The following is a 23,063-nucleotide window of genomic DNA, read 5'->3' on the forward strand; positions in this document are numbered from 1 at the left end:
TCCTTCCTTAGGTTAGGGAAGTTTTCATCTATTATTTCTTGAAATAGATTCTCTGCCCCCTCGTCTCGCTCTTCTCCTTCCGGGACACCTATAACACGGATGTTAGTGTGCTTGATGTTGTCCCAGAGGTCCCTTAGACTGTCCTCACTCTTTTTAATTCTTTTCTCTTTTACCTGTTCACCTTGGGTAATTTCTTCTAGTCTTTCTTCTAGCTCACAGATCCGTTCTTCTGTATCCTCTACACTGCTTTTGAGTCCCTCTAATGAATTTTTCATTTCCAGTATTGTATTCTTCATTTCTGATTGGTTCTTTTTTATATCTTCCATTTCTTTGTTGACATTCTCACTGAGTTCATCTATTCTTCTCCCCAGATCAGTGAGCATCCTTAACTCTCTTATTTTGAACCTTGTCGAGTAGGTTGCTCATTTCTGTTTCACTTAGTTCCTTTTCTGGGGTTTTGTCCTGTTCCCTTACTTGGAATGTATTCTTTTGCCTCCTCATTTTGCCTCTTTCCCTGTGCTTGTGTCTATGTATTAGGTAGGTCAGCTACGTCTCCTGCTCTTGGATAGGTGACCTTATGTAAGTGATGCCTTAGGAAGCTTCCAGTGTGCTTCCCTCAGTTCTCAATGTTCCAAGTGTGGCCCCTATGTGGGTTACGTGTGTCCTTCTATTGTGGCCTGTTAGCTCTCCCTATAGGTGCCCAGGGAGGCTGAGTTATGCTCCTGGCCAGCTGTTGTAATGCTCAGCTGCTTGTAGTTGTTGTGGGCCCTTCAGTCTCTTTATCAGGTGTGGGGCACCCCAGCACAGTTGGCTGTAAGTTCTAATACCACATTTGTGTTGCAGTATTTCTTTTAAGTGAGTAGGCCCCCAGCGTGGCAGGTTGTTAGGCTCAGGGCCTTACAATTGCTGTAAGCCTCTAGCCTATTATGTCTCTTGTCAGCTCTCTGAGGATTGCAGCTGGGTGGGGCTGGCCTCAGGCACGGGAACACCCAATTGTTTCAGGCTTTGGAAGGTGGGGCAAACCTCCTATGTGGGTCTTTGAGAAGCACAAGTCTTCTGTGGCTGAGAAGCCCTGTTGCCCACAGGTCCACACACACAGTCAACACAGTCCTGCACCGTGTGAGCGCCCCGACCTCCCCAAGCGGACCCAGTCTCTCCATGGCGGGAGCCCCACACACTCCGCCACCGCCCCACACTCTCCACCCTCTCCTTGTGCACGCCCTGCCCTGCTCAAGTCGGCTCAGTTGCCAGGCTGCAGAGAATCCAGTCACCAATCTATGCAGGCCCACACGTTGCCTGAGGGCTCGTTGTTGGGTGGGGCCAGTTTCCAGGGTGGGCTGCGTGCCCTGGCTGAGCTGGATTAAATCGGTGCTCTAGCGGGTGGAGCAGACCCTGGGCTAGCTGGCCTCAGGGAGAACTCCAATGGCGTCTGTGTCAGCAAGCTCACACCAGGCCACAACAATGGCTGCCGCCAATGTCCCAGTCCCTGGAGAGGTCTCACCCCTCACGGAGATGCACTCAGGGCCTATTAGGTGAGACTCTTGTCACCAAAGCACTGTGCACCTTTCTTTCTGGTGATTTTAGGATGCTTTCTGGAATGGGTGAGTTTGTGCGCCGGCCCTTTAAGAGCCAGTTTTAGTTTCTTTGTGAACCGGGTTTTCTGGTGGTGCTCCCCAATGCTTTAGTAGCAGGCACAGTCAGATGTTATGCCGCTGGTGTTGATTGTGCTGGGTCCACAATATGCCCACAGCGGGGGCGCTCCCCGGCTCAGGACCCCGCGCCTCCAGGGAGGCTGCGGACCTGTGAGCTCCTCCTGGCGGCCGTGAAGCTGGCGGCTTGTGAAGGCGGCGTTTTTCTCTCCGGAAGGGAGTCTCTGCCTCTTCTTCCTCAGTTAGGATTGTCCGTTGTTGCAGGAGTTCCTCTTATCCAGTTTTCAGTTCTGTCTCAGGGGTAATTTTTCCACGAGTAGTTGTAAATTGGTTGTGTCGACGGGAGGAGGTGAGTTCAGAGTCTGCCTACGCCGCCATCTTGACTCCGAAAGTTTTTTCTTAAGTCCAACATATAACTTTAAATAATTTCCCATAGGTTTACTTATCTAACTCTATTTACATTACTGGCTTTTTTTCCTTTGAAGATTTAAGTAAATTTCTCATATAATTTTCTACTACTCTGTCAGTGGCCACAAAGGAAACAGCTCAACTAGTGAAAAAATGGTTTGCCTTTTCCAATGTACCAAGAAAAGAACAAAACTTATAATTAAATGTTTGTATGTGCCCATGTGCACAGCTAGGTGTAATTCAGAGGTGAACTGGCATATGCATAAGTGTGTAGATAAGGTAAGAACCTAAACAGAATACATGCATTGTTAATTTATGAAATGTAACATGTATTATTACATGTATTACATTATGTTCATTACAGGTGTACAACATAATGGTTTGATATTTGTATAAATTGTGAAGAAAATTTTTATCAAATATTCTTAATTGAAGTAAAATGATCTCTAAGGGCAGAAAGAACTTTCCAAGAGTCACAGAGGAGGAAAAAGTTCTGAGGTAGCAGAGAAGGGGACAATGGGATGGTCCTTGGCAAAATTAGGTTGTATGGAAATGATTAGTTACTCATCCTAAAACAGGAAATAGGCTCTCAGAAGATGCTTCTGGATATTTCAATCTGGTTTACATTTATTTCTCAATTTGTTCCTAAGCTCAGTGAATCATTTCTTAAATGATTCTGCAGTATTTTATTTTCTAACTACATTGAGAGCACCGTCAACCAAATTCAAGGCACTGGTTTTACATGGTGACGACAGAGAGAAAGTCCTTTCAGACTCAGGGAAACCACAAGATCGGCTGCATTTACAGCTGCTCAGGACATCATACTTAGCAGTAGACAAACATTATTTCTCCTGATTCACAATGTAGGGAATTCCAGCTCCTTTTGAAGCCTGTTCAAAATATTCTTGTCTACCTATTTTACCCCAAGCCAACTCATTTTCAGACCCGCCCCTGGTTAGCTTTGATTGACAGAAAAGCTTTGGAAGCCATTGAAATCTTGTTTTAGAAAGGATTGAAATCTTATCTCTCTGAGTTCTTCAATCTCTGTTTGGAGACCAAAGGCTCTATGTCAAAAGACTTGTAGATACCTGTATTTGCAACAGTGGCTTCTGTGGCAGATTTACAACCCTTGGGTTATTTGAGGTTTCCAAGTTAAGACCTGATGGAGAGAGGGACATGGAGAGGCAGCTGTAATATGGACAATGCAACTATAAATTTTTCCTGGAAATAAGAATATCCTCTAGATCTGTCATAGTTAATACAAAAACAGAGTAATACAAATGAAGACTTAAATTGATGAGGCACATGTGTAAATTGATAAGGGAACTTTGATGCATCATAACGTTGAAATTTATCTAAATTCAATACTGTTAAACATTCTTAAAGATCAGATGAATTATACATGAAGTATATGGATTATTTGTCCCTGGCAAACAATGGTGACATTTCTGTCTGTCACTTAGTATGACAAGGTTAGCATGTTTTATTCAAAACTTTTAAACAGTAAAATGATTTGTATGCATTACTCTTTCTTCGGACTGTCAGGGAAAGCAGAAAGCAACACAGTTATTCTATGACATTGAGTCAGCATGTGCATAAAAATGACAGAACAGGATTGCTTTCGACCATAAAGCTCATAGTTTGGTTTTCTAATTATCTGGTAGAAAAACAATAAAGCCATAAAGACAGAAATATTTCCCTTCTACCCCAGAACGCAACATGCCATTTATATTGAAATATAAATGATATTTATGATATAATGAATATGGAATATTCATGAATGGGAATAGATCCTTGGAAATAGTATGCTTTGGGTTTTAAGGAAATTTAATGACAGAATTTTTTTTCAATAAATAAGGTAAGTCAGACTATGTTGATCCTTTCATTGTTAAAATACTCTGCAGTGATTGGATGGGACAGTAATTTGAGATGTTTGGATTTTGTCCTCTCTGTGTATATAGGATGCGCATATGGAAAGAAATGAATAGCAGAGTAGAAGAAGCTGTTCAACACCTGGGTAGAGACAAAGGGCCTTAGTGACTTTGTTACCGCTGTCTGACACTGGAAGTTATCAAAATTAGTCCTGAGAGAGAGTCATGGACGAGAGGCAACTCTTGAGGCAGCCCTAAGATTGTCCCGCCTGCCCCCTGCCTTTCCCGTCTCCATCCAGGACACCAGAGGAACACGCACTTCACTGTTGCTGTGCTCTTCTTCCTCCTTTCATGAGGTTCTAAAGTGGAAATGAGTTTGGGGAAGATTATGCTAGGTTGGAATAAGGTAGGACCTAGGGATCTTGGTGCGATGTTACCATCCAGGGACAGAGCATACCTGAGACTTCTTATTCGGCCCTTTCCATTCACAGCTGGCCAAGAGACCTCGATGGGGTAGCAGCCATTCCACAAACAACACTCCAGTGACACTTTCTGAGAATATATTGTGAACCAATGACTCTATTGGGAATAAAATGGGGACTAAGACAAACTCCAGCCTTTGAAGTGTTTTCGATAGAGGAAGAAAGACACATTAGCAAATAACACAGTTGTGATACAGGGGCTGTTGTGGCTTATTGCACAGGGAGAGTAAGTAGGGAAGAGGGGGGTATAAACAGTGGAGAGGGCCAGCAAACCATACATTACTGTTTCCTGTTCCTCCACTCCATAGCTTGGGATGTTAACCACAGAGAAGGATATTTGCTTCCTTGCATTCACCAATATGTTTACTACAGCCTCAAAAACACTACAAGTCCATGTATCATGCATGCATTTTGGGCTTCCTCCATATTTGCTCATGACCTGGAGCAAAGTGAGCTCTTTAGAGTATGTCTTAAGCTTTTCTGATTGTTATAACAGCTAATGGTTATTGATTATATAATTGATTATAACCCGTCTAAGGCAAAAGATTGAAGTACGCATTTTTTTTCCTGAAATTTAATAGAGACTGCTTAATGAAAGAAAGAAGAAATTTTACTATATACTCCGTTTTTCAGCACATACACTTACCTCACATTGACCCTGAAACCCATTGATGTTAACATAAACCATACCAGCTACAAGGTAGATAATTACTGATCACACTGATAATTATTACTATTTCACTTTAGTTATGCACAAAAACTATCCAACCTATTTCAATCCTTTATCTCAATCCTTCCCCCAACTCCCAACACTTACGACATCTAGTATCAATCCAAATTGTTAGAAAGAATAACAGAATTATATAGTTTTCAGAGAGACTTATCTCGGGTCAGTAAGCTAATTTGTAGAGATAGTTTGGAAGCAAATTAAAATAGCCCATTGCTGAAAAGGGACTGAGAGGTGCCACCGAAGTCTTGGGATGCTATGCAGTCTTGCTAGGCTGTCATTTTAAGAAATGTCTCTCTAGAGGAAAGTGTTTCCAGAAATACTTCACCTTTCTATTTTTTTTGCATGAAAGTGAGGTGATCTAAGTGGAGCCATCTTCCAAGTAAATGTGGTGAGCCTTTAGTTTGAAATATTCATCGTGTTTCTGTTGTGAATAGTCAAACCACTGCTAAAATTCAGTTTGCTAGCCTATTCAGCTTATTCATTTCATGCAAATCCCAAAGTGCATGAAATGAACAAAAGACTTCCTTTCTATTCGTATGCATTGTTAGTTTTCTATTCCATTTTTATTCCCAAACTTGTTTTTCTCTCTTTCAGTGTTAGTACTTTATTCATTCTTTCAACAAATATTTGTAGCATCCCTAGGCATGACGAGGCAACAAAATGAATGATACCGTCCCAGCATGGTAGTTGGCATGACCCATGGGTTTCATTTTTTATGCCTTTTTAGATGTACCATTAGAGGATGCTTGAAGATTTCTTAAGGCCACATCTGTGATGAAGGGAAAGAATGATCTGCTCAATTGTGTGTGTCTGCTAAGAGCATGGTTTGTGGGCTCATTGCTTAACTAACTTAGGGAGTGGAAAGAGTTTGCACTTGGGAGTCAGACAAATATCGATTCTGATTCTTGCTCTGTGCCTTGCAAGCTTTAACCTGGGGCATTACGCCTCATTCTGACAGAGTTTCCTTAAATGTAAAGGGATAATACCTACCTTATACTGTTATCAGAGAGTGTCAGCACCTAATAGGACTCCCTCAATAAGTGATCATTCTCAGTGCCTTTCCTAGGACCTACAATCTAGTGTATATGCAAATGCTTGAAAACTTCAATGATAGTGGAAGATAGGCTAAAATAATTCCTATTAATGAAGGCACAGTGAAGTGTTCTGGCATTTCTTAGAGGATCTGATAAACTGTAGACTGTCTGATTCGTCTTCTCTTTCCAGTTTTTATCTTGGAAGCAACGGGCTCCTGTCATGGGAGTTTTTAACTTATATAAATTCAGCTACAAATATACAATAGGGAGAGAGGGGGAAAGAGAATGAATATAAGTTTAAGGAGTTTAAATAGCATAGCTGATTACACATGCTTTTCCACTCAAAGAGTACTTCTATCATGGCTCATTTTGGGAGCATCTCCCCACACTGAATTTGCTCCTACTGTTTTAAAAACATGTTTTTTATACCACATGGCCCCAAATTCAAGCTTACTCAAATGAACATTGATTCATTCCAATGCTGGAGGAAGAAACTGACTTTGTTAGACTTATTGAGAGATGGCATGTTCCTCTCCAATATGGTACCTTTCTAAAGCGTTGTCAAGGGCATTTTTGATTATGCATGATTATTACCTTATTTGCAGTATAGCATTTAACCTCACTATACTTCTTTGCTTTTATTCTTTATAATTGCTTTCATCTTTTACTTACTCTGAATATCTAGATTTTCTTTCTATTTTTTCCCCACATAGTTTCTGCAAGTAAGTTTATCTGTTCCTTGTCTTGGTTACCTAATGGCTATTTTATTATTTCAAAAAATGTCATAGGGCTGATCTAGAATTCAAATCGCTGTGTGCAATGTCTCTGATGGGTCTTGGAGCTTAAGACCCTGTTTCCTTAGGAATATCTGATCACGTTTTTGTGTTCTTAGAGTCGAATGTGACAGTTTTGCAGGTTAGAGTGAGCTGAGCAGTGTTTTTAATGTTGTAATAATAATGCACATTATGCTGCCTGACTCTTACCTGTTTTTATACTGCCAACACAAAGAATCTTTAGACTGTTAGCCCAGGGATCCAAGGCTCTGATTCATGGTAAAATGCAAAGACTACAGAGCAGGTAAGATCCCTTTATCAGTTATTTACATGTCTGTGTGAACCAAGTGTGATAAGGGATAGCGGAAAAGGCCTAAGGGCTCTAAGCAGGCTGGGAAGAAGCAGGTCTCTAAAATGGCCTGGGATGGGTATAAGGCCAGCTGTCCTACTTCCTGCCTTTGCCAAGTGTTACTATTTAACACCATCAGACATTCCCACTCCGCCGCCGCCCCCATTTTTGTCTGTCTTCCTTCTATCTTTTATTCTGTCATATGTGATTTTAGTTTTCAGTTACCTTTCTTTCAGGGGATCTTGTTTTAGACTCTTTATACCCATATATGTTAATACCGAATATTCTTTATCAGTAATAATGACACACCAATGACTGAGTGCATAAAAAGTGTTAAGTATGAGGATAGAAACTTTATAAACATCTCCAATTTTCACAATAATTTTCTAAGGAAAGTACTTTCATGTTAAAAATGAAAATAAACTAAAACACAGAGAGTAACTTACCAAAAAATTTAACAAATGGTAGAGTCAGATGAGACTCCATATATCTGTATTTCCTGTGCCCAATCCACAATCATATGCTGCCTTTGTCCACCATATATGTTTATGAATGTGTGGGGGTGGGGAGGGAGGGAGGGAGTGGGAAAGGGTACTTATCAACCTTTCTATGTATATACGCATTTTTTAAAACCATGGCTGACTTCCAGAGTTTTCTGCAGTGCTTAAAAACCAGTGTTGGCAAGTCTTTCACTCCAAACATGCCCCTCTGCCCAGAGTGACTTGAAATTTTACAAGTTGCAATTTATACAATTGATACATTCTTCTCTGATATAGTTTCTGCAAATGAAACAGAACTTTATACCATTTTATTTTTCAAATAAAGAATTTCTAGGGCCGACAATTGCTTTACTTCTCACTGGCTGGTCTTTGAAGGCAGTAACACCATTTTCTTTAACATTATTTGCTCCTTGCTATAGGGAGCAACACTCCTTTCATATTGTGTCCATTGAAGCAGTTTCTCATTTCTGAACTTTTAATGCCTTATAAGATGGAAAAAAGAGGGAAGGAAAGACCCCATGGTGATTTAAGACGATGATTCTGGATTGAAGCATCTTGCTACTTAGAGGAACACCATATTTCATAGTGTATTTGCAGAAATGCTTCATGGCACAAACTCCTATTTCATGTCCTTGAAGGTCAATGGAGTAACGGAGTTTCTGTTTCAGTGCCTATCTGATCAATAATCCTATGACTTTTTGGAGTTACCATCTGTCTTGTGATACATTTTTACTGTGGTGATGTGCAGTGACTAATACCTACATATATATATTTTTTTGCCTCTTGCAATTGTAAATTATTTTAAAAATATTTGTACAGGTTCTTAAATTTATTTATATAAAACATATTTTCCTTGATTTCATTGGAGACATACATAAGGCAATTTCACTTGAAAATATATTTGGAATTTAGTGTAAGTTCCCTTGGGCTTGGCCTTTAATTCAACAAACAATAATAGGGCACTGCACTAGCTATGTGGCAGCCAATATAGTGGGCACTAGTTACAAAGAGGAATAAGACAGGAACCCTGCTTTTCCAGAGCTCACAGGCTTTAGGCTTGAAATAGTGGTTAAGAGCATAGATTTTTGTCACTAATCTGCCTTAGTTTGCATCTTCTCCTTACCACTTCTTGATGTCAGACAAATTATTTCACTTTCTATATCTCAATGATCTCATCTGTAAAATGGAAGTAATGGTAAATGTTACCACACGACTTTTGTGAGGATTAAATGAGCTAATAAGGCCCTTAGAGTGGTGCCAGGCACATTCGTCTCAAATTCTGGGCATTACTATTATTGAGATTACTATTATTATTACGTGAGCCACAAACAGCTAAATATTATAATACTCTACAATAAGTATAAAATAGATGGGAGGGAGTCAAGATGGCGGCGTAGGCAGACTCTGAACTCACCTCCTCCCGTGGACACAGCCAATTTACAACTACTCGTGGAAAAATTACCCCTGAGACAGAGCTGAAAACTGGATAAGAGGACCTCCTGCAACAACGGACAATCCTAACTGGGGTGGAAGAGGCAGAGACTCCCTTCCGGAGAGGAAAAACGCCGCCTTCACAAGCCGCCAGCTTCACGGCCGCCGGGAGCAGCTCACAGGTACGCAGCCTCCCTGGAGGCGCGGGGCCCTGAGCCGGGAGCGCCCCCGCTGTGGGCATTGTGTGGACCCAGCACAATCGAGACCAGCGGCATAATATCTGACTTTGCTGCTACTAAAGCATTGGGTAGCATCCCCAGAAAACCCGGCTCACAAAGAAACTAAAACTGGCTCTTAAAGGGCCCGCACAAACTCACCCGTTCCAGAAAGCATCCTAAAATCACCAGAAAGAAAGGTGCACACTGCTTTGGTGACAAGAGACTCACCTAATAGGCCCTGAGTGCATCTCGGTGAGGGGTGAGACCTCTCCAGGGACTGGGACATTGGCGGCGGCCATTGTTGTGGCCTGGTGTGAGCGTGCTGACACAGACGCCATTGGAGTTTTCCCTGAGACCTGCTAGCCCAGGGTCTGCTCCACCCGCTAGAGCACCGATTTAATCCAGCTCAGCCAGGGCAGGCAGCCCACCCTAGAGACTGGCCCCACCTAACAACAAACCCTCAGGCAACGTGTGGGCCTGCATAGATTGGTGACTGGATTTTCTGCAGCCTGGCAACTGAGCTGACTTGAGCGGGGCAGGGTGTGCACAAGGAGCGGGTGGAGAGTGTGGGGTGGTGGCGGAGTGTGTGGGGCTCCCGCCGTGGAGAGACTGGGTCCGCTTGGGGAGGTCGGGGCGCTCACACGGGGCAGGACTGTGTTGACTGTGTGTGTGGACCTGTGGGCGGCAGGGCTTGTCAGCTGCAGAAGACTTGTGCTTCTCAAAGACCCACATAGGAGGTTTGCCCCACCTTCCAAAGCCTGAAACAATTGGGTGCTCCTGTGCCTAAGGCCAGCCCCACCCAGCTGCAATCCTCAGAGAGCTGACAAGAGACCTAATAGGCTAGAGGTTTACAGCAATTCTAAGGCCCTGAGCCTAACAACCTGCCACGCTGGGGGCCTACTCACTTAAAAGAAATACTGCAACACAGATGTGGTATTAGAACTTGCAGCCAACTGTGCTGGGGCTCCTCACACCTGATAAAGAGACTGAAGGGCCCACAACAACTACAAGCAGCTGAGCATTACAACAGCTGGCCAGGAGCATAACTCAGCCTCCCTGGGCGCCTATAGGGAGAGCTAACAGGCCACAATAGAAGCACACACGTAGCCCACATAGGGGCCACCCTGGAACATTGAGAACTGAGGGAAGCACACTGGAAGCCTCCTAAGCCATCACTTACATAAGGTCACCTATCCAAGAGCAGGAGACGTAGCTGACCTACCTAATACATAGACACAAGCACAGGGAAAGAGGCAAAATGAGGAGGCAAAAGAATACATTCCAAGTAAGGGAACAGGACAAAACCCCAGAAAAGGAACTAAGTGAAACAGAAATGAGCAACCTACCCGACAGAGAGTTCAAACTAAGAGTGTTAAGGATGCTAACTGATCTGGGGAGAAGAATAGATGAACTCAGTGAGAATGTCAACAAAGAAATGGAAGATATAAAAAAGAACCAATCAGAAATGAAGAATACAATACTGGAAATGAAAAATTCATTAGAGGGACTCAAAAGCAGAGTAGAGGATACAGAAGAACGGATCTGTGAGCTGGAAGAAAGACTAGAAGAAATTACCCAAGGTGAAAAGGTAAAAGAGAAAAGAATTAAAAAGAGTGAGGACAGTCTAAGGGACCTCTGGGACAACATCAAGCGCACTAACATCCGTGTTATAGGTGTCCCGGAAGGAGAAGAGCGAGACAAGGGGGCAGAGAATCTATTTCAAGAAATAATAGATGAAAACTTCCCTAACCTAAGGAAGGAAACAGACATCCAGGTACAGGAGGCACAGAGAGCCCCAAACAAGATAAACCCAAAGAGGCCCACACCAAGACACATCATAATCAAAATGTCCAGAATTAAAGATAAAGAGAGAATCCTAAAAGCCGCAAGAGAATGTCAAGTTACATACAAAGGAAACCCCATAAGGCTATCAGCTGACTTCTCAGCAGAAACCTTACAGGCTAGAAGAGAATGGCACGATATATTTAAAGTGCTAAAAGGAAAAAACTTACAGCCAACAATACTCTACCCAGCAAGGTTATCGTTCAAAATGGAAGGAGAGATCAAAAATTTCCCAGACAAGCAAAAATTAAAGGAGTTTGTCACCAAGAAACCAGTGTTACAAGAAATGTTAAGGGGACTGATTTAAGGGGAAAAGAGAAGACCACAAATAGGAAAAATTATCTATTTCCACGATTAGAACGTAATGGATACAAATGCACAAAAAGAAGTTGGATATGATATCAAAAACAAAAGGAGGGAGGAGGGTAGTTAAAGAGTACAGCTTTCAGACAGAGGTCAAACTAAAGTGACCATCAATTCTGTATAGAAGAAGTAAGGAACAGAGAAGGACTACTAAACCACTGAGGGAAAAAAAAAAAAAGTTAAAAATGGCAGTAAGTACATACTTATCAATAGCTACTTTAAACGTCAATGGACTAAATGCTCCAATTAAAAGGCATAGGGTGGCTGACTGGATAAAAACAAGACCCATATATATGCTGCATACAAGAGACACACTTCAGACCTAAAGACACTCACAAACTGAAAGTGAAGGGATGGAAAAAGATACTCCACGCAAATGGCAATGAAAAGAAAGCAGGGGTAGCAGTACTCATATCAGACAAAATAGACTTTAAAACAAAAACTGTAAAACGAGACAAAGAAGGGCATTACATAATGATCAAGGGAACAATCCAACAAGAGGATATAACACTTGGAAAAATCTACGCACTCCAATGTAGGTGCACCTAAATATATAAAGCAATTATTAACAGACATAAAAACAGAAATAGACAGTAACACAATAATAGTAGGGGACTTTAACACTCCACTTACACCAACGGATAGATCATCCAAACAGAAGATCAATAAGGAAACATTGGCCTTAAACGACACACTAGAACAGATGGACCTAGTAGATATATACAGAGCATTCCATCCAAAAACCGAAGAATACACGTTCTTTTCAAATGCACATGGAACATTCTCCAGGATTGATCACATATTAGGCCACAAAACAAGTCTCCATAAATTTAAGAAGATTGAAATAATACCAACCATCTTTTCTGACCACAACGGTATGAAACTAGAAATCAACTATAGGAAGAAAATCAGAAAAGCCACAAATACATGGAGATTAAACAAAATGCTACTGAACAACGATTGGGTTAACGAAGAAATCAAAGAAGAAATCAAAAAATACCTGGAGACAAATGAAAATGAAAATACGACATGCCAGAATTTATGGGATACAGCAAAAGCGGTTCTAAGAGGGAAGTTTATAGCAATACAGGCCTATCTCAACAAACAAGAAAAATCTCAAATAAACAATCTAACAATGCACCTAAAGGAACTGGAAAAAGAAGAACAAACAAAGCCCAAAATCAGTAGAAGAAGGGAAATAATAAAAATCAGAGCAGAAATAAATGAAATAGAGACCAAAAACAATAGAAAAATTAATAAAACCAAGAGCTGGTTCTTTGAAAAGATAAACAAAATTGACAAACCTTTAGCTAGACTCACCAAGAAAAAAGAGAGAAGGCACAAATAAGTAAAATCAGAAATGAAAGAGGAGAGGTTACAACAGACACCTCAGAAATACAAAAGATTATAAGAGAATACTATGAAAAACTATATGCCAACCAATTCGACAATCTGGAAGAAATGGATAAATTCTTAGAATCATACAACCTTCCAAAACTGGATCAAGAAGAAGTAGAGAATTTGAATAGACCAATCACCAGTAAGGAGATCGAAACAGTAATCACAAACCTCCCCAAAAATAAAAGTCCAGGACCAGATGGCTTCCCTGGTGAATTCTACCAAACATTCAAAGAAGAGTTAATACCTATCCTTCTCAAACTCTTCCAAACAATTGAGGAGGGGGGGAAGCTCCCTAACTCATTCTACGAGGCTGACATTACCCTGGTACCAAAACCAGACAAGGACAACACAAAAAAAGAAAATTACAGGCCAATATCACTGATGAACATCGATGCGAAAATCCTCAACAAAATACTAGCAAATCGCATACAACAATACGTTAAAAAGATTATACACCATGATCAAGTGGGATTTATTCCAGGGATGCAGGGATGGTTTAACATTCGCAAATCAATCAACGTAATACACCACATTAATAAAATGAAGAACAAAAATCACATGATCATCTCAATAGATGCAGAGAAAGCATTTGACAAGATACAGCATCCATTTATGATAAAAACTCTGAATAAAATGGGTATAGAAGGAAAGTACCTCAACATAATAAAGACCATATATGAGAAACCCACAGCTAATATCATCCTCAATGGTGAAAAACTGAAAGCTATCCCTCTAAGAACAGGAACCAGACAAGGATGCCCACTGTCACCACTCCTATTTAACATAGTATTGGAAGTCCTAGCCAGAGCAATCAGGCAAGAGAAAGAAATAAAAGGGATCCAAATTGGAAAGGAAGAAGTGAAACTGTCACTATTTGCAGATGACATGATTTTATATATAGAAAACCCTAAAGAATCCACCAGAAAACTTTTAGAAGTAATAAACGACTATGGTAAAGTTGCAGGATACAAAATCAACATACAAAAATCAGTTGCATTTCTGTACACTAACAACGAAGTAGCAGAAAGAGAAATTAAGAATACCATCCCATTTACAATTGCAACAAAAAGAATAAAATACCTAGGAATAAACTTAACCAAAGAGGTGAAAGATGTGGACACCGAAAACTATAAAACATTGCTGAAAGAAATTGAAGAGGACACAAAGAAATGGAAAGATATTCCGTGCTCTTGGATTGGAAGAATTAACATAGTTAAGATGTCCATACTTCCTAAAGCCATCTATAGATTCAATGCAATCCCTATCAAAGTTCCAACAACATTTTTCACAGAAATAGAACAAAGAATCCTAAAATTTATATGGAACAACAAAAGACCCCGAATAGCTAAAGGAATCCTGAGAAAAAAGAACAAAGCTGGAGGTATCACACTCCCTGATTTCAAAATATACTACAAAGCTATAGTAACCAAAACAGCATGGTACTGGCACAAAAACAGACACACAGATCAATGGAATAGAATCGAAAGCCCAGAAATAAACCCACACATCTATGCACAGCTAATCTTTGACAAAGGAGCCAAGAACATACAATGGGGAAAAGAAAGTCTCTTCAACAAATGGTGTTGGGAAAACTGGATAGCCACATGCAAAAATGAAAGTAGACCCTTACCTTACACCATACACAAAAATTAACTCCAAATGGATTAAAGACTTGAATGTAAGACCTGAAACTGTGAAACTTCTAGAAGAAAACATAGGCAGTACGCTCTTCCACATCAGTCTTAGCAACATCTTTTCAAACACCACATCTGACCAGGCAAGAGAAACAATAGAAAAAATAAACAAATGGGACTACATCAAACTCAAAAGCTTCTGCACAGCAAAGGAAACCATCAACAAAACGAAAAGACAACCTAACAATTGGGAGAAGATATTTGCAAACCATACATCTGATAAGGGCTTAATCTCCAAAATATATAAAGAACTCATGCATCTCAACAACAAAAACTACCAACCCAATTAAAAAATGGGCAAAAGACCTGAACAGACATTTCTCCAAAGAAGATATACAGATGGCCAACAGACACATGAAAAGATGTTCAAAATCACTAACTATCAGGGAAATGCAAATCAAAACTACAATGAGATATCACCTCACGCCCGTCAGAATGGCTATAATTAACAAGACAGGAAACAACATGTGTTGGAGAGGTTGTGGAGAGAAGGGAACTCTCATACACTGCTGGTGGGAGTGCAAACTGGTGCAGCCACTATGGAAAACAGTATGGAGATTCCTCAAAAATCAACGATAGAACTACCATATGATCCAGCTATTCCACTGTTGGGTATTTATCCAAAGAACTTGAAAACACCAATTTGCAAAGGTACATGCACCCTGTGTTCATTGCAGCCTTATCCAGGATAGCCAAGACTTGGAAGCAACCTAAGTGCCCATCAAGGGACGAATGGATAAAGAAGCTGTGGTATATATACACAATGGAATACTACTCAGCCATAAGAAACGATGAAATCCAGCCATTTGTGACAACATGGATGGACATTGAGGGTATAATGCAAAGTGAAATAAGTCAGAGGGAGAAGGTCAAATACCGTATGATTTCCTTCATTAAGTAGTAGATAATAACAACAATAAACAAACACATAGGGACAGAGATTGGATTGGTGGTTACCAGAGGGGAAGGGGAGGGAGGAGGGTGAAAGGGATAATTCGGTACATGTGTGTGGTGATGGGTTGTAATTAGTATTTTGGTGGTGAACATGATGTAGTCCATGCAGAAATAGAAGTACAATGATGTACACCTGAAATTTTTACAATGTTATAAACCAGTGTTACTGCAATAAACAAAAATTAAAAAAAAAAAAAAAAAAAAAAAAAAAAAAAGTATAAAATAGAAATATGTTCCAGAGGGGGGAGTACAAAACTCTTTCATGAGCTGCCAAGGAAGCTTTCATAGCAGAGATGAGACTTGAACAGGGTCTTGAGGAAGGCATAGTATTTCACTAGACATACAAGGGAAGTCAGAACATCCAAGGCAGCAGGAATAGCATTTGAAATGGCAGGGAGGCTTGAGAAGGTATGCCCCACTCAGCAAACTGTGGGTGGGGCCATGTGTGTAACTGCGAGTAGAGTGTAAGGTAAAGGGTGCGGGCACAAAGAGCCCTGGGTGATACACAAGCATTTAAGACTTAATCATGTTGGCATTGGAAACCATGAAAATATATATATATATATATATTTTTTTTTTTTTTTTGGTGAGGAAGATCAGCTCTGAGCTAACATCCATGCAAATCCTGTTTTTGCTGAGGAAGACTGGCCCTGGGCTAACATCCGTGCCCACCTTCCTCCACTTTATATGGGACGCCGCCACAGCATGGCTTGCCAAGCAGTGTGCCGGTGCGCGCCCGGGATCCTAACCAGCGAACCCTGGGCAGCTGCAGCGGAGCGCGAGCACTTAACCACCTGCGCCACTGGGCTGGCCCCTCCTCCTCTACTTTATAAGGGTCGCCGCCACAGCATGACCTCACAAGCAGTGCATCAGTGCGCACCAGGGATCCGAACCTGGGCCGCCAGCAGCGGAGCATGAACACTTAACCGCTACACCATGGAGCCGGCCCCATGGAAAGATTTTTTAAAAGAAAACGAATGTGATCAGATTTATATCTTAGCAATATTACTTTAACATCAATGTAGAGGATAGATTAGAATGCTAGCTGAAGGAAGGTAAGACCTGAGGCTAGAAGGCTTTTATAATTGGTAATATGAAACCTTGATGAGGTCCTCAAGACTATGGCTATGGAAATAAAAAAGAGGGAACGCATTTGAGATATATTTAACAGCCTGAATTGATGGTGCTGGAAGATCATTTGCCTGGAAAGGGGAAATAGAGGAAGAGAGGGACCTGGAATCATGCTCAAGTTGATGTTTTGGACAATTGGATGGATGACAATGCTATCAATAGAGATGAGGAATGGATTTGAAGGGCAGAACAGAGGCAGTATGGTGGGTGAGGATGAAACACTGGGCAATCATCACCTCCTCATGTGCTGGTGGAGAAAGAAGAACCTGAAAAGATGACATATAAGAAATGTACAAGAGGTAGGAGAGGAATCAGCTATTACAGAATCTAAGGAAGAAACAAATGTCAAGAAAGAGATTTGTTAACAAAATTAGGAAGTTATTGGTGATCTTAATGAATATAGTCTAAAGATATGAAGAATAAAATGAAGGGAAGGAAGTGAAGACAAGTAAAGATTACTGTCAAGTAGCTTGGCTATGAAGGGACATAGAAATGAAGGGTTTTTTTCTCTTAGGAAAATAGGCATGAGAACTTTTGCATCCTAAGGGGAAAGAGTCACGAGGAGGAGAAGGAGATGGAGAAGGAGATAAAAAAAAAAAAAATAGAGGAAATAATTAAAGAATTCCTTTGAGATGAAAATTGTTTGGAACCAGAACATAAAAGGATTAATTTTCAACAAGAGAGAGTCTTGTTCATATATGTGGGAGGCAAGAATGGGGATAGACAGTGTGTGTCTGGAATAGGAATTTGAGGGGATTCATATCTGATGGTTTCTGTTTGTAAAGTAGAGGATGAGGTCATGTTCGTGAGTACTCAAAGTTTGCTCACTTTTTTTTCTCCCTCATGATTATTTTGTGTAACTCCTCCCAGAAACCAAGTAGAAAAAGGAATAATATGCATTTTAAAGTATCTCCAGTTCCTGTGGGTTTCTTGGTATTTCCTAGACTTAATGTGTCTGGCTCTTTTCTAATGAAGCTTTATCTATTGAAGTGTTAACAGTTAGATAGTTTCCACTGTTTTGACCCTATGCCTCTTCTATCTCTTTTCATTGAAGGGGCTGCACAGATCTCTGTAAGAGCCAACCATCGTGTCATTAGTTTGGTCAAGGTCACCTGTGTGCTTTCCAAGCAAATTAGCAGGAGAAAACAACGACCTTCAATATTTGGGATTAGCGGTATCTCCAATCTGGATTCTTCATTTACAGTCCTTGAAGGGTGTGTCTGGTGCCCACCACTAAGCACTCTTCATACCTACTGGGTGCTTGCTAAAGGACCACTCAAGGAACATCTCTACTTATTTAAGAATCATGTAAAAAAAAAAAAAACTGGATTATACCTGACGAATCCACTGAGGATTAACAATGTTAAGTATGTTTCCCAGTGTTAGGTGGGAGGTTTGTTTCAAACCCAATTTTGATTACCCCAAAGTTCAAGTTTTAGGTATTAACCTAACTCCCTCTTCCAGTCCGAAGCTTTATGCTCTTTGACTCTAGTTCTGTCTTTTGCAGTAAAACAAAATAATTCTACCTTTTCTTCCATAGAACATCACTACAAGTAATTTAATATTACTATAATTGTCTTTGTCATCTTTAACTCCCTTAATTTTTCCTCAAAGGTAATATTTTGCAAACCCTTTCAATGACCAAGTAGTCTCTGCAAATAAGCTTTAGTTCCTATTTTATGAGGGAAATGCTCATAAAGTGGAAATAGCATTAGAGTTGAACACAGGAGTTGAGTTCTGTTTTAGCAAATTCTAGAATTTGAAACTTGACCAAGACACTTAACTTCTGAATCTCCATTTTATTCATTTGTGAATGAGAATGGCACCTTAGTCAGCAACAAGGTTTTTTCTTTTTAAATAGTTTTATTGTTGTATAGTTTATATGCATACCATAAAGTTCACCAGCTTAAAGTGCACAATTCAATGGTTTTTAGTATATTTATAGTATTGTGCAAATATCACCATATTTTAGAACATTTTCATTACTACCAAAAAAACACCATTGCCATTACCTGTCATTACTCATCACCCCCATCTTCTCTCTCCTCACTCCCACTCCTAAGTAAACACAAATCAGCTATCTTTCATTGTAGATCTGCCTATTGTGTAAACTTCATATAAATGGAATCATATAACTTGTGCTCTTTTGTGACTGGTTTCTTTTACTTGACCTAATGTGTTCAAGGTTCATCCATGTTGTAATATCATGTAACAATGATCAATACATCATTCCTTTTTAGACCCAAATAATATTCCATTGTATGGACACACTATGTTTTGTTTATCCACTCATCAGTTGATGAACATCTGGATTGTTTCCACTTTTTGACTATTATTAATAATTCTGCTATGAACATTTATGTACAAGTTTTTATGTGGGCATATGTTTTCATTTCTCTTGAATAGAATCCTAGGAGTAGAATTGCTTCATATAGAAATTCTGCATTCATATGGTAACTCTGTTTAACAATTTGAGAAACCACCAGACTGTTTTCCAAAGTAGCTGTACTATTTTAAATTCCCACCAACAAGGTTTTGATGAGGACTAAAAGATTGAGTTAATAGTCAGAGGAATAAGTAAATGCTCAAGTACTACCGATGGCTATTTTATTATCCCTGTTTTGTCTAATTCCTCCCAGAAAGCAAGCAGCAAAGAAATATTTAATATGCATTTAAAATAATCTGCTGGTCATCCGATGGGTTTCTTTGGGTATTTCCTAGATGTGATGTTTGTGACTTATGAGCTCGCATTTTGCTAGTAAGGCTCTAATGAGGCCAAGAACAGATGTGAGTCTGGTATATTCAAGTTAACTTTCTAGTTAGCTATTTGTTGTCCCCCCCCATGATTATTACATTTTATTTAAAGGTTTATTTTATTAAATAAAATAAAAAACATCTCATTAAAGGTTTTAGAAGACGAGTGTCAGAGTTCACAAAAGTTACCTGAATCATTAAAAACCTAAAGTTGGAGAACTTTTTAAAAAAGAGTGGATACCAAAATAGCTTTTAGGAAGATAACACCTTATTAGTTTCTTAAATTGTTGAAGAGAGCAAAAGAAGGCTTAAGATCTTAAGGATAAAAATTATAAACATGATAAAGGATACATTAAAACAAACAAGAATGAGGAAAAGTATATTGTGTCTTACAGGTTAAATCTGATATAAATGAACATTTTTATGGGCCTATTTTTTTTTAAAACCTCTTAATGTGTTTATTATAAAATTTTTTGGGACATTTGAATTTCCCTCTGAAGAAATGATAAAAAAAAAGTTGGGTATCCAATTCCAGCCCCCCCCTCCCCCCACGCCACCTCCCTTGCTGGGCAAATAAGTCCCTACTGCAAGGGCATTTCTGTTGCCTCTGAAATCTTGAAACAAATATCAAAAGAAACAACATCAGGCGTTCATGTTGAGCGACGGATCAGAGTGGGCCCCAGGAACCTGTCAGGCAGAGCATCACTGTGTCTGGACAGTCTCGTGGTGCGGTGAGGAGAATTCGAGAAGTTTTGGCTGTGGTCCATCATCGGGTGCTGCTGGGAGTGCTGCCTACAACCTGCCCAGGAAGTTCTCTGGGGCTGGGATGCCCTCCTTCAGGCCTTTGTACTTGTGCATCTCTGCCAAGACCTGGCCGCGGTCGCTGGTATCCTCGAAGGTCCAGGTGGGCAACACGCCCTGGCGAAGGCCTGGCCACCCCCGTGGGACCTCAGGTGAGCAGCGAAGCCAAAGGACTCGCTGACGGGCGGGCGGGCCTCCACGACAAGCACGGGGGTGCCGGCCACCCGGGACTCCTCCAAGACGCGGCCCCGCTTCCCGTGCGGGACACAACCACGAATTCCCAGGCGGGTGGCCGGCGCGCTGTGCAGGCAGCGCGGGCGGTGGGGAGGGTCTGGGCGGCGTCACGACGTGGACGGAGAAGCACCTGCCCCGCCTGTTCCCCTCACGCAGTGCCCCGTCTTTGGTGGCCCGCTGGAAGCCGGCCGCCTCGCTGTCCTCAATCTCCTCGAGGGAATGCACGCCCTGGGCGACGTCGGTGAGGATGTCGGGGCCCGGGCTGGTGGGCCAAAGCACCAAATCTCGCGGGTCTTGGCCACATCTCACATGCACTTCTCGGCCAGGTGGTGGCCCACTGTCTGAGCTCCTGGCGCGCAGACGCCTCCCCCTCGTCGACGTCCTCAGCCAGGCCTTCCGAGAAGGGCCACGCCTTCGTGGACAGCCGGTTGTGCTTGTTGGGGATTTGGACAGGCAGAGCATGCTCGAGTCTTCGCTGCTGGTCCCACGGTTTGGGAAGACGGGGTCGGGTTTCCTGAGCGCAGGCATGGTCCTCTTCCAGGTCCTTCAGGCAGATCTGCAGGTACCGTCACGGCCCTGCAATGATGTGCTTCCCAACTCCTATTGATGCACTGCGCCATGGGGTCTGACTGGGCGGGCTGCTTCAGGCTCTCTACCAGCTTGGGCGGGTTGGCTGGGTTCTTGGCCTCCATGGCAATCCTGACATCTGGGCTCATGCTGAATTTCATCACCCAAATGTTGTGAGTGTGCTGGAAGGTGGTGATGGTGCCCGTCTTCACCAGGAACTAGTCAGTGCCCACTAGGCCCACAATATTCCTGCAAGGCACATCCTCAATGGGCTCCACATAATGACCCATCATAAGGATTGTTCTCTGGATTGGCTTCAGGTCTAGGTCCTTCTTCTTCCCCGGCATGTAGTTGGGGTTGTGTACTGTAGTGATCATTTTGCAGTCTATACAAATATCGAATCATTATGTTGTACCTCTGAACTCCTGTGCTAACCTTGGACAGCCATCTCTCAGGGTCATGCCAGTGATTTCACAGATGTGTGAATCAGACAGCAGTTGTGGTCAGTCTGACCCCCAAAATGACTGGGAAAATAAGTTGTTATGGGTCTCCCAGTCATGGAGGCCGATTAGTACTGTTTTACAGGTAGTACTAATTAAAATGCTAGAATTGAGGACTTCCAAGGAGTTCATGAGAGCATAATTCAGAGAAGGGGGTAGACTTCCATTTCTCATGAGACTGTGCTCTTTGGGGACAAGAATCATATCATAGCCATTTCTATTTCTACAGTGCTTCTATAGTGCCTGTTACTTAATATGTGGTCATAGTATTAAGTAATCAAAATGGGAAATTCTACATCTGCTAGAAACTTATATTTCAACTCTGTTGGAAATGTATTCCTGTAGAGGGCAGGGAATTACTATTTATTAAGCATTTATCTTTTCCATAAATATTTCTCATTTAATACCCAAACTATGAGAAGTGTTTTTCATTATTCTCTTTTTTACAGGTGAATAAACTGAGACTCAAATCACTTGCACATCCAGTGTCTAGTGAAGATAGGCACTCATTAATATTTGAACTATTAAACCAAAGAACCAAGCAAGAATACAGTTACTTCAATAACAAAAATGTTTTCACTTTAAATACTTTATCTAGTACGGAATTATTCTCAGTGACAAATTTTGTTAATTATCCAAGATGGAAATGTTTATTTAAAGTCATTTGAATGGATAGAATTTGAGTTTTTCTTATATCATTAGAGTAAAGAGTTTTTGAGATTAGATATGAAAAAGTGGTTTTCTGGAAAGGGTGGTTTGAGGTATTCTAAAATTCTGGTTTTTAATTGGGGGTACACAGCAGAATCACCTGGGAGATTTTTTTCCCCTCAAAATACATATTCCAGAGCCTTAGCACAAACTAATTAAATTAGGATCTTCAGTGGTGTTCTCAGACATGTTTGATGCACAAATCAATGAAATAACTCCTCGGGTCATTTATATTAAATGCCACTGCTTAAATCTCTCTCATTTGAATTTCAAACACTTGACCACAACTTCTCATGGAGCTTTACTGAGTTTAGCCTGCTCTTACCTTCATGGTTATAATTCTCCCTGTTCCTTCTCTAGAATGATATTAAGAAAAAATTCAGTTTTAAATAATAAATATCTGTGGGTGTAAGGATGTCTAGTCCCAGATGAAAGCTAAAGAGGAGCACAAACCACTAAATTGCATTAAGAGAATGGGAGTGGGCTTGGGAAAGGATGGGAAGGACATCACAAAATATATTTTAAAGCTATGTTCAGAAGTGAGGAAGAACGAGAAAGAAATAGATCCACTTCATGGAAGAAGTTCCAGACAAATTTGAATGATCTAACATCTAGTTTGCTTCTTTGTTCTTTATCATCAAACACATGAAGAGAAATTAAAATGTAGAG

At 40.9% G+C, this 23,063-nt stretch overlaps 1 protein-coding gene and 1 pseudogene across 6 annotated transcripts in view; one reads left to right on the forward strand and one right to left on the reverse strand.

Annotated features, from left to right (window-relative positions):
- The first annotated feature begins 1,122 nt into the window (after positions 1 to 1,122).
- The window catches only part of LOC147914443 (uncharacterized), a 300,164-nt gene continuing 278,223 nt past the window's right edge, over positions 1,123 to 23,063 (forward strand). For 3 of the 6 annotated variants that reach the window (XM_087444691.1, XM_087444692.1, XM_087444690.1), the window contains exon 1: positions 1,123 to 1,532. In XM_087444691.1, the coding sequence (XP_087300817.1) occupies positions 1,423 to 1,532 (110 nt within the window). In that variant the 5' untranslated portion in view covers positions 1,123 to 1,422. Of the gene's footprint in view, positions 1,533 to 17,884; positions 18,198 to 23,063 lie in introns of all 6 variants that reach the window. The other 3 variants (XM_087444688.1, XM_087444689.1, XR_015555466.1) reach the window with 2 other exon arrangements.
- On the reverse strand, positions 20,377 to 21,563 carry LOC101387807 (elongation factor 2 pseudogene; annotated as a pseudogene).

The sequence above is a fragment of the Ceratotherium simum genome, chromosome 20 (assembly GCF_057802395.1).
Source record: "Ceratotherium simum simum isolate JZ-2026a chromosome 20, ASM5780239v1, whole genome shotgun sequence".
NCBI classification, from domain to species: Eukaryota; Metazoa; Chordata; class Mammalia; order Perissodactyla; family Rhinocerotidae; genus Ceratotherium; species Ceratotherium simum.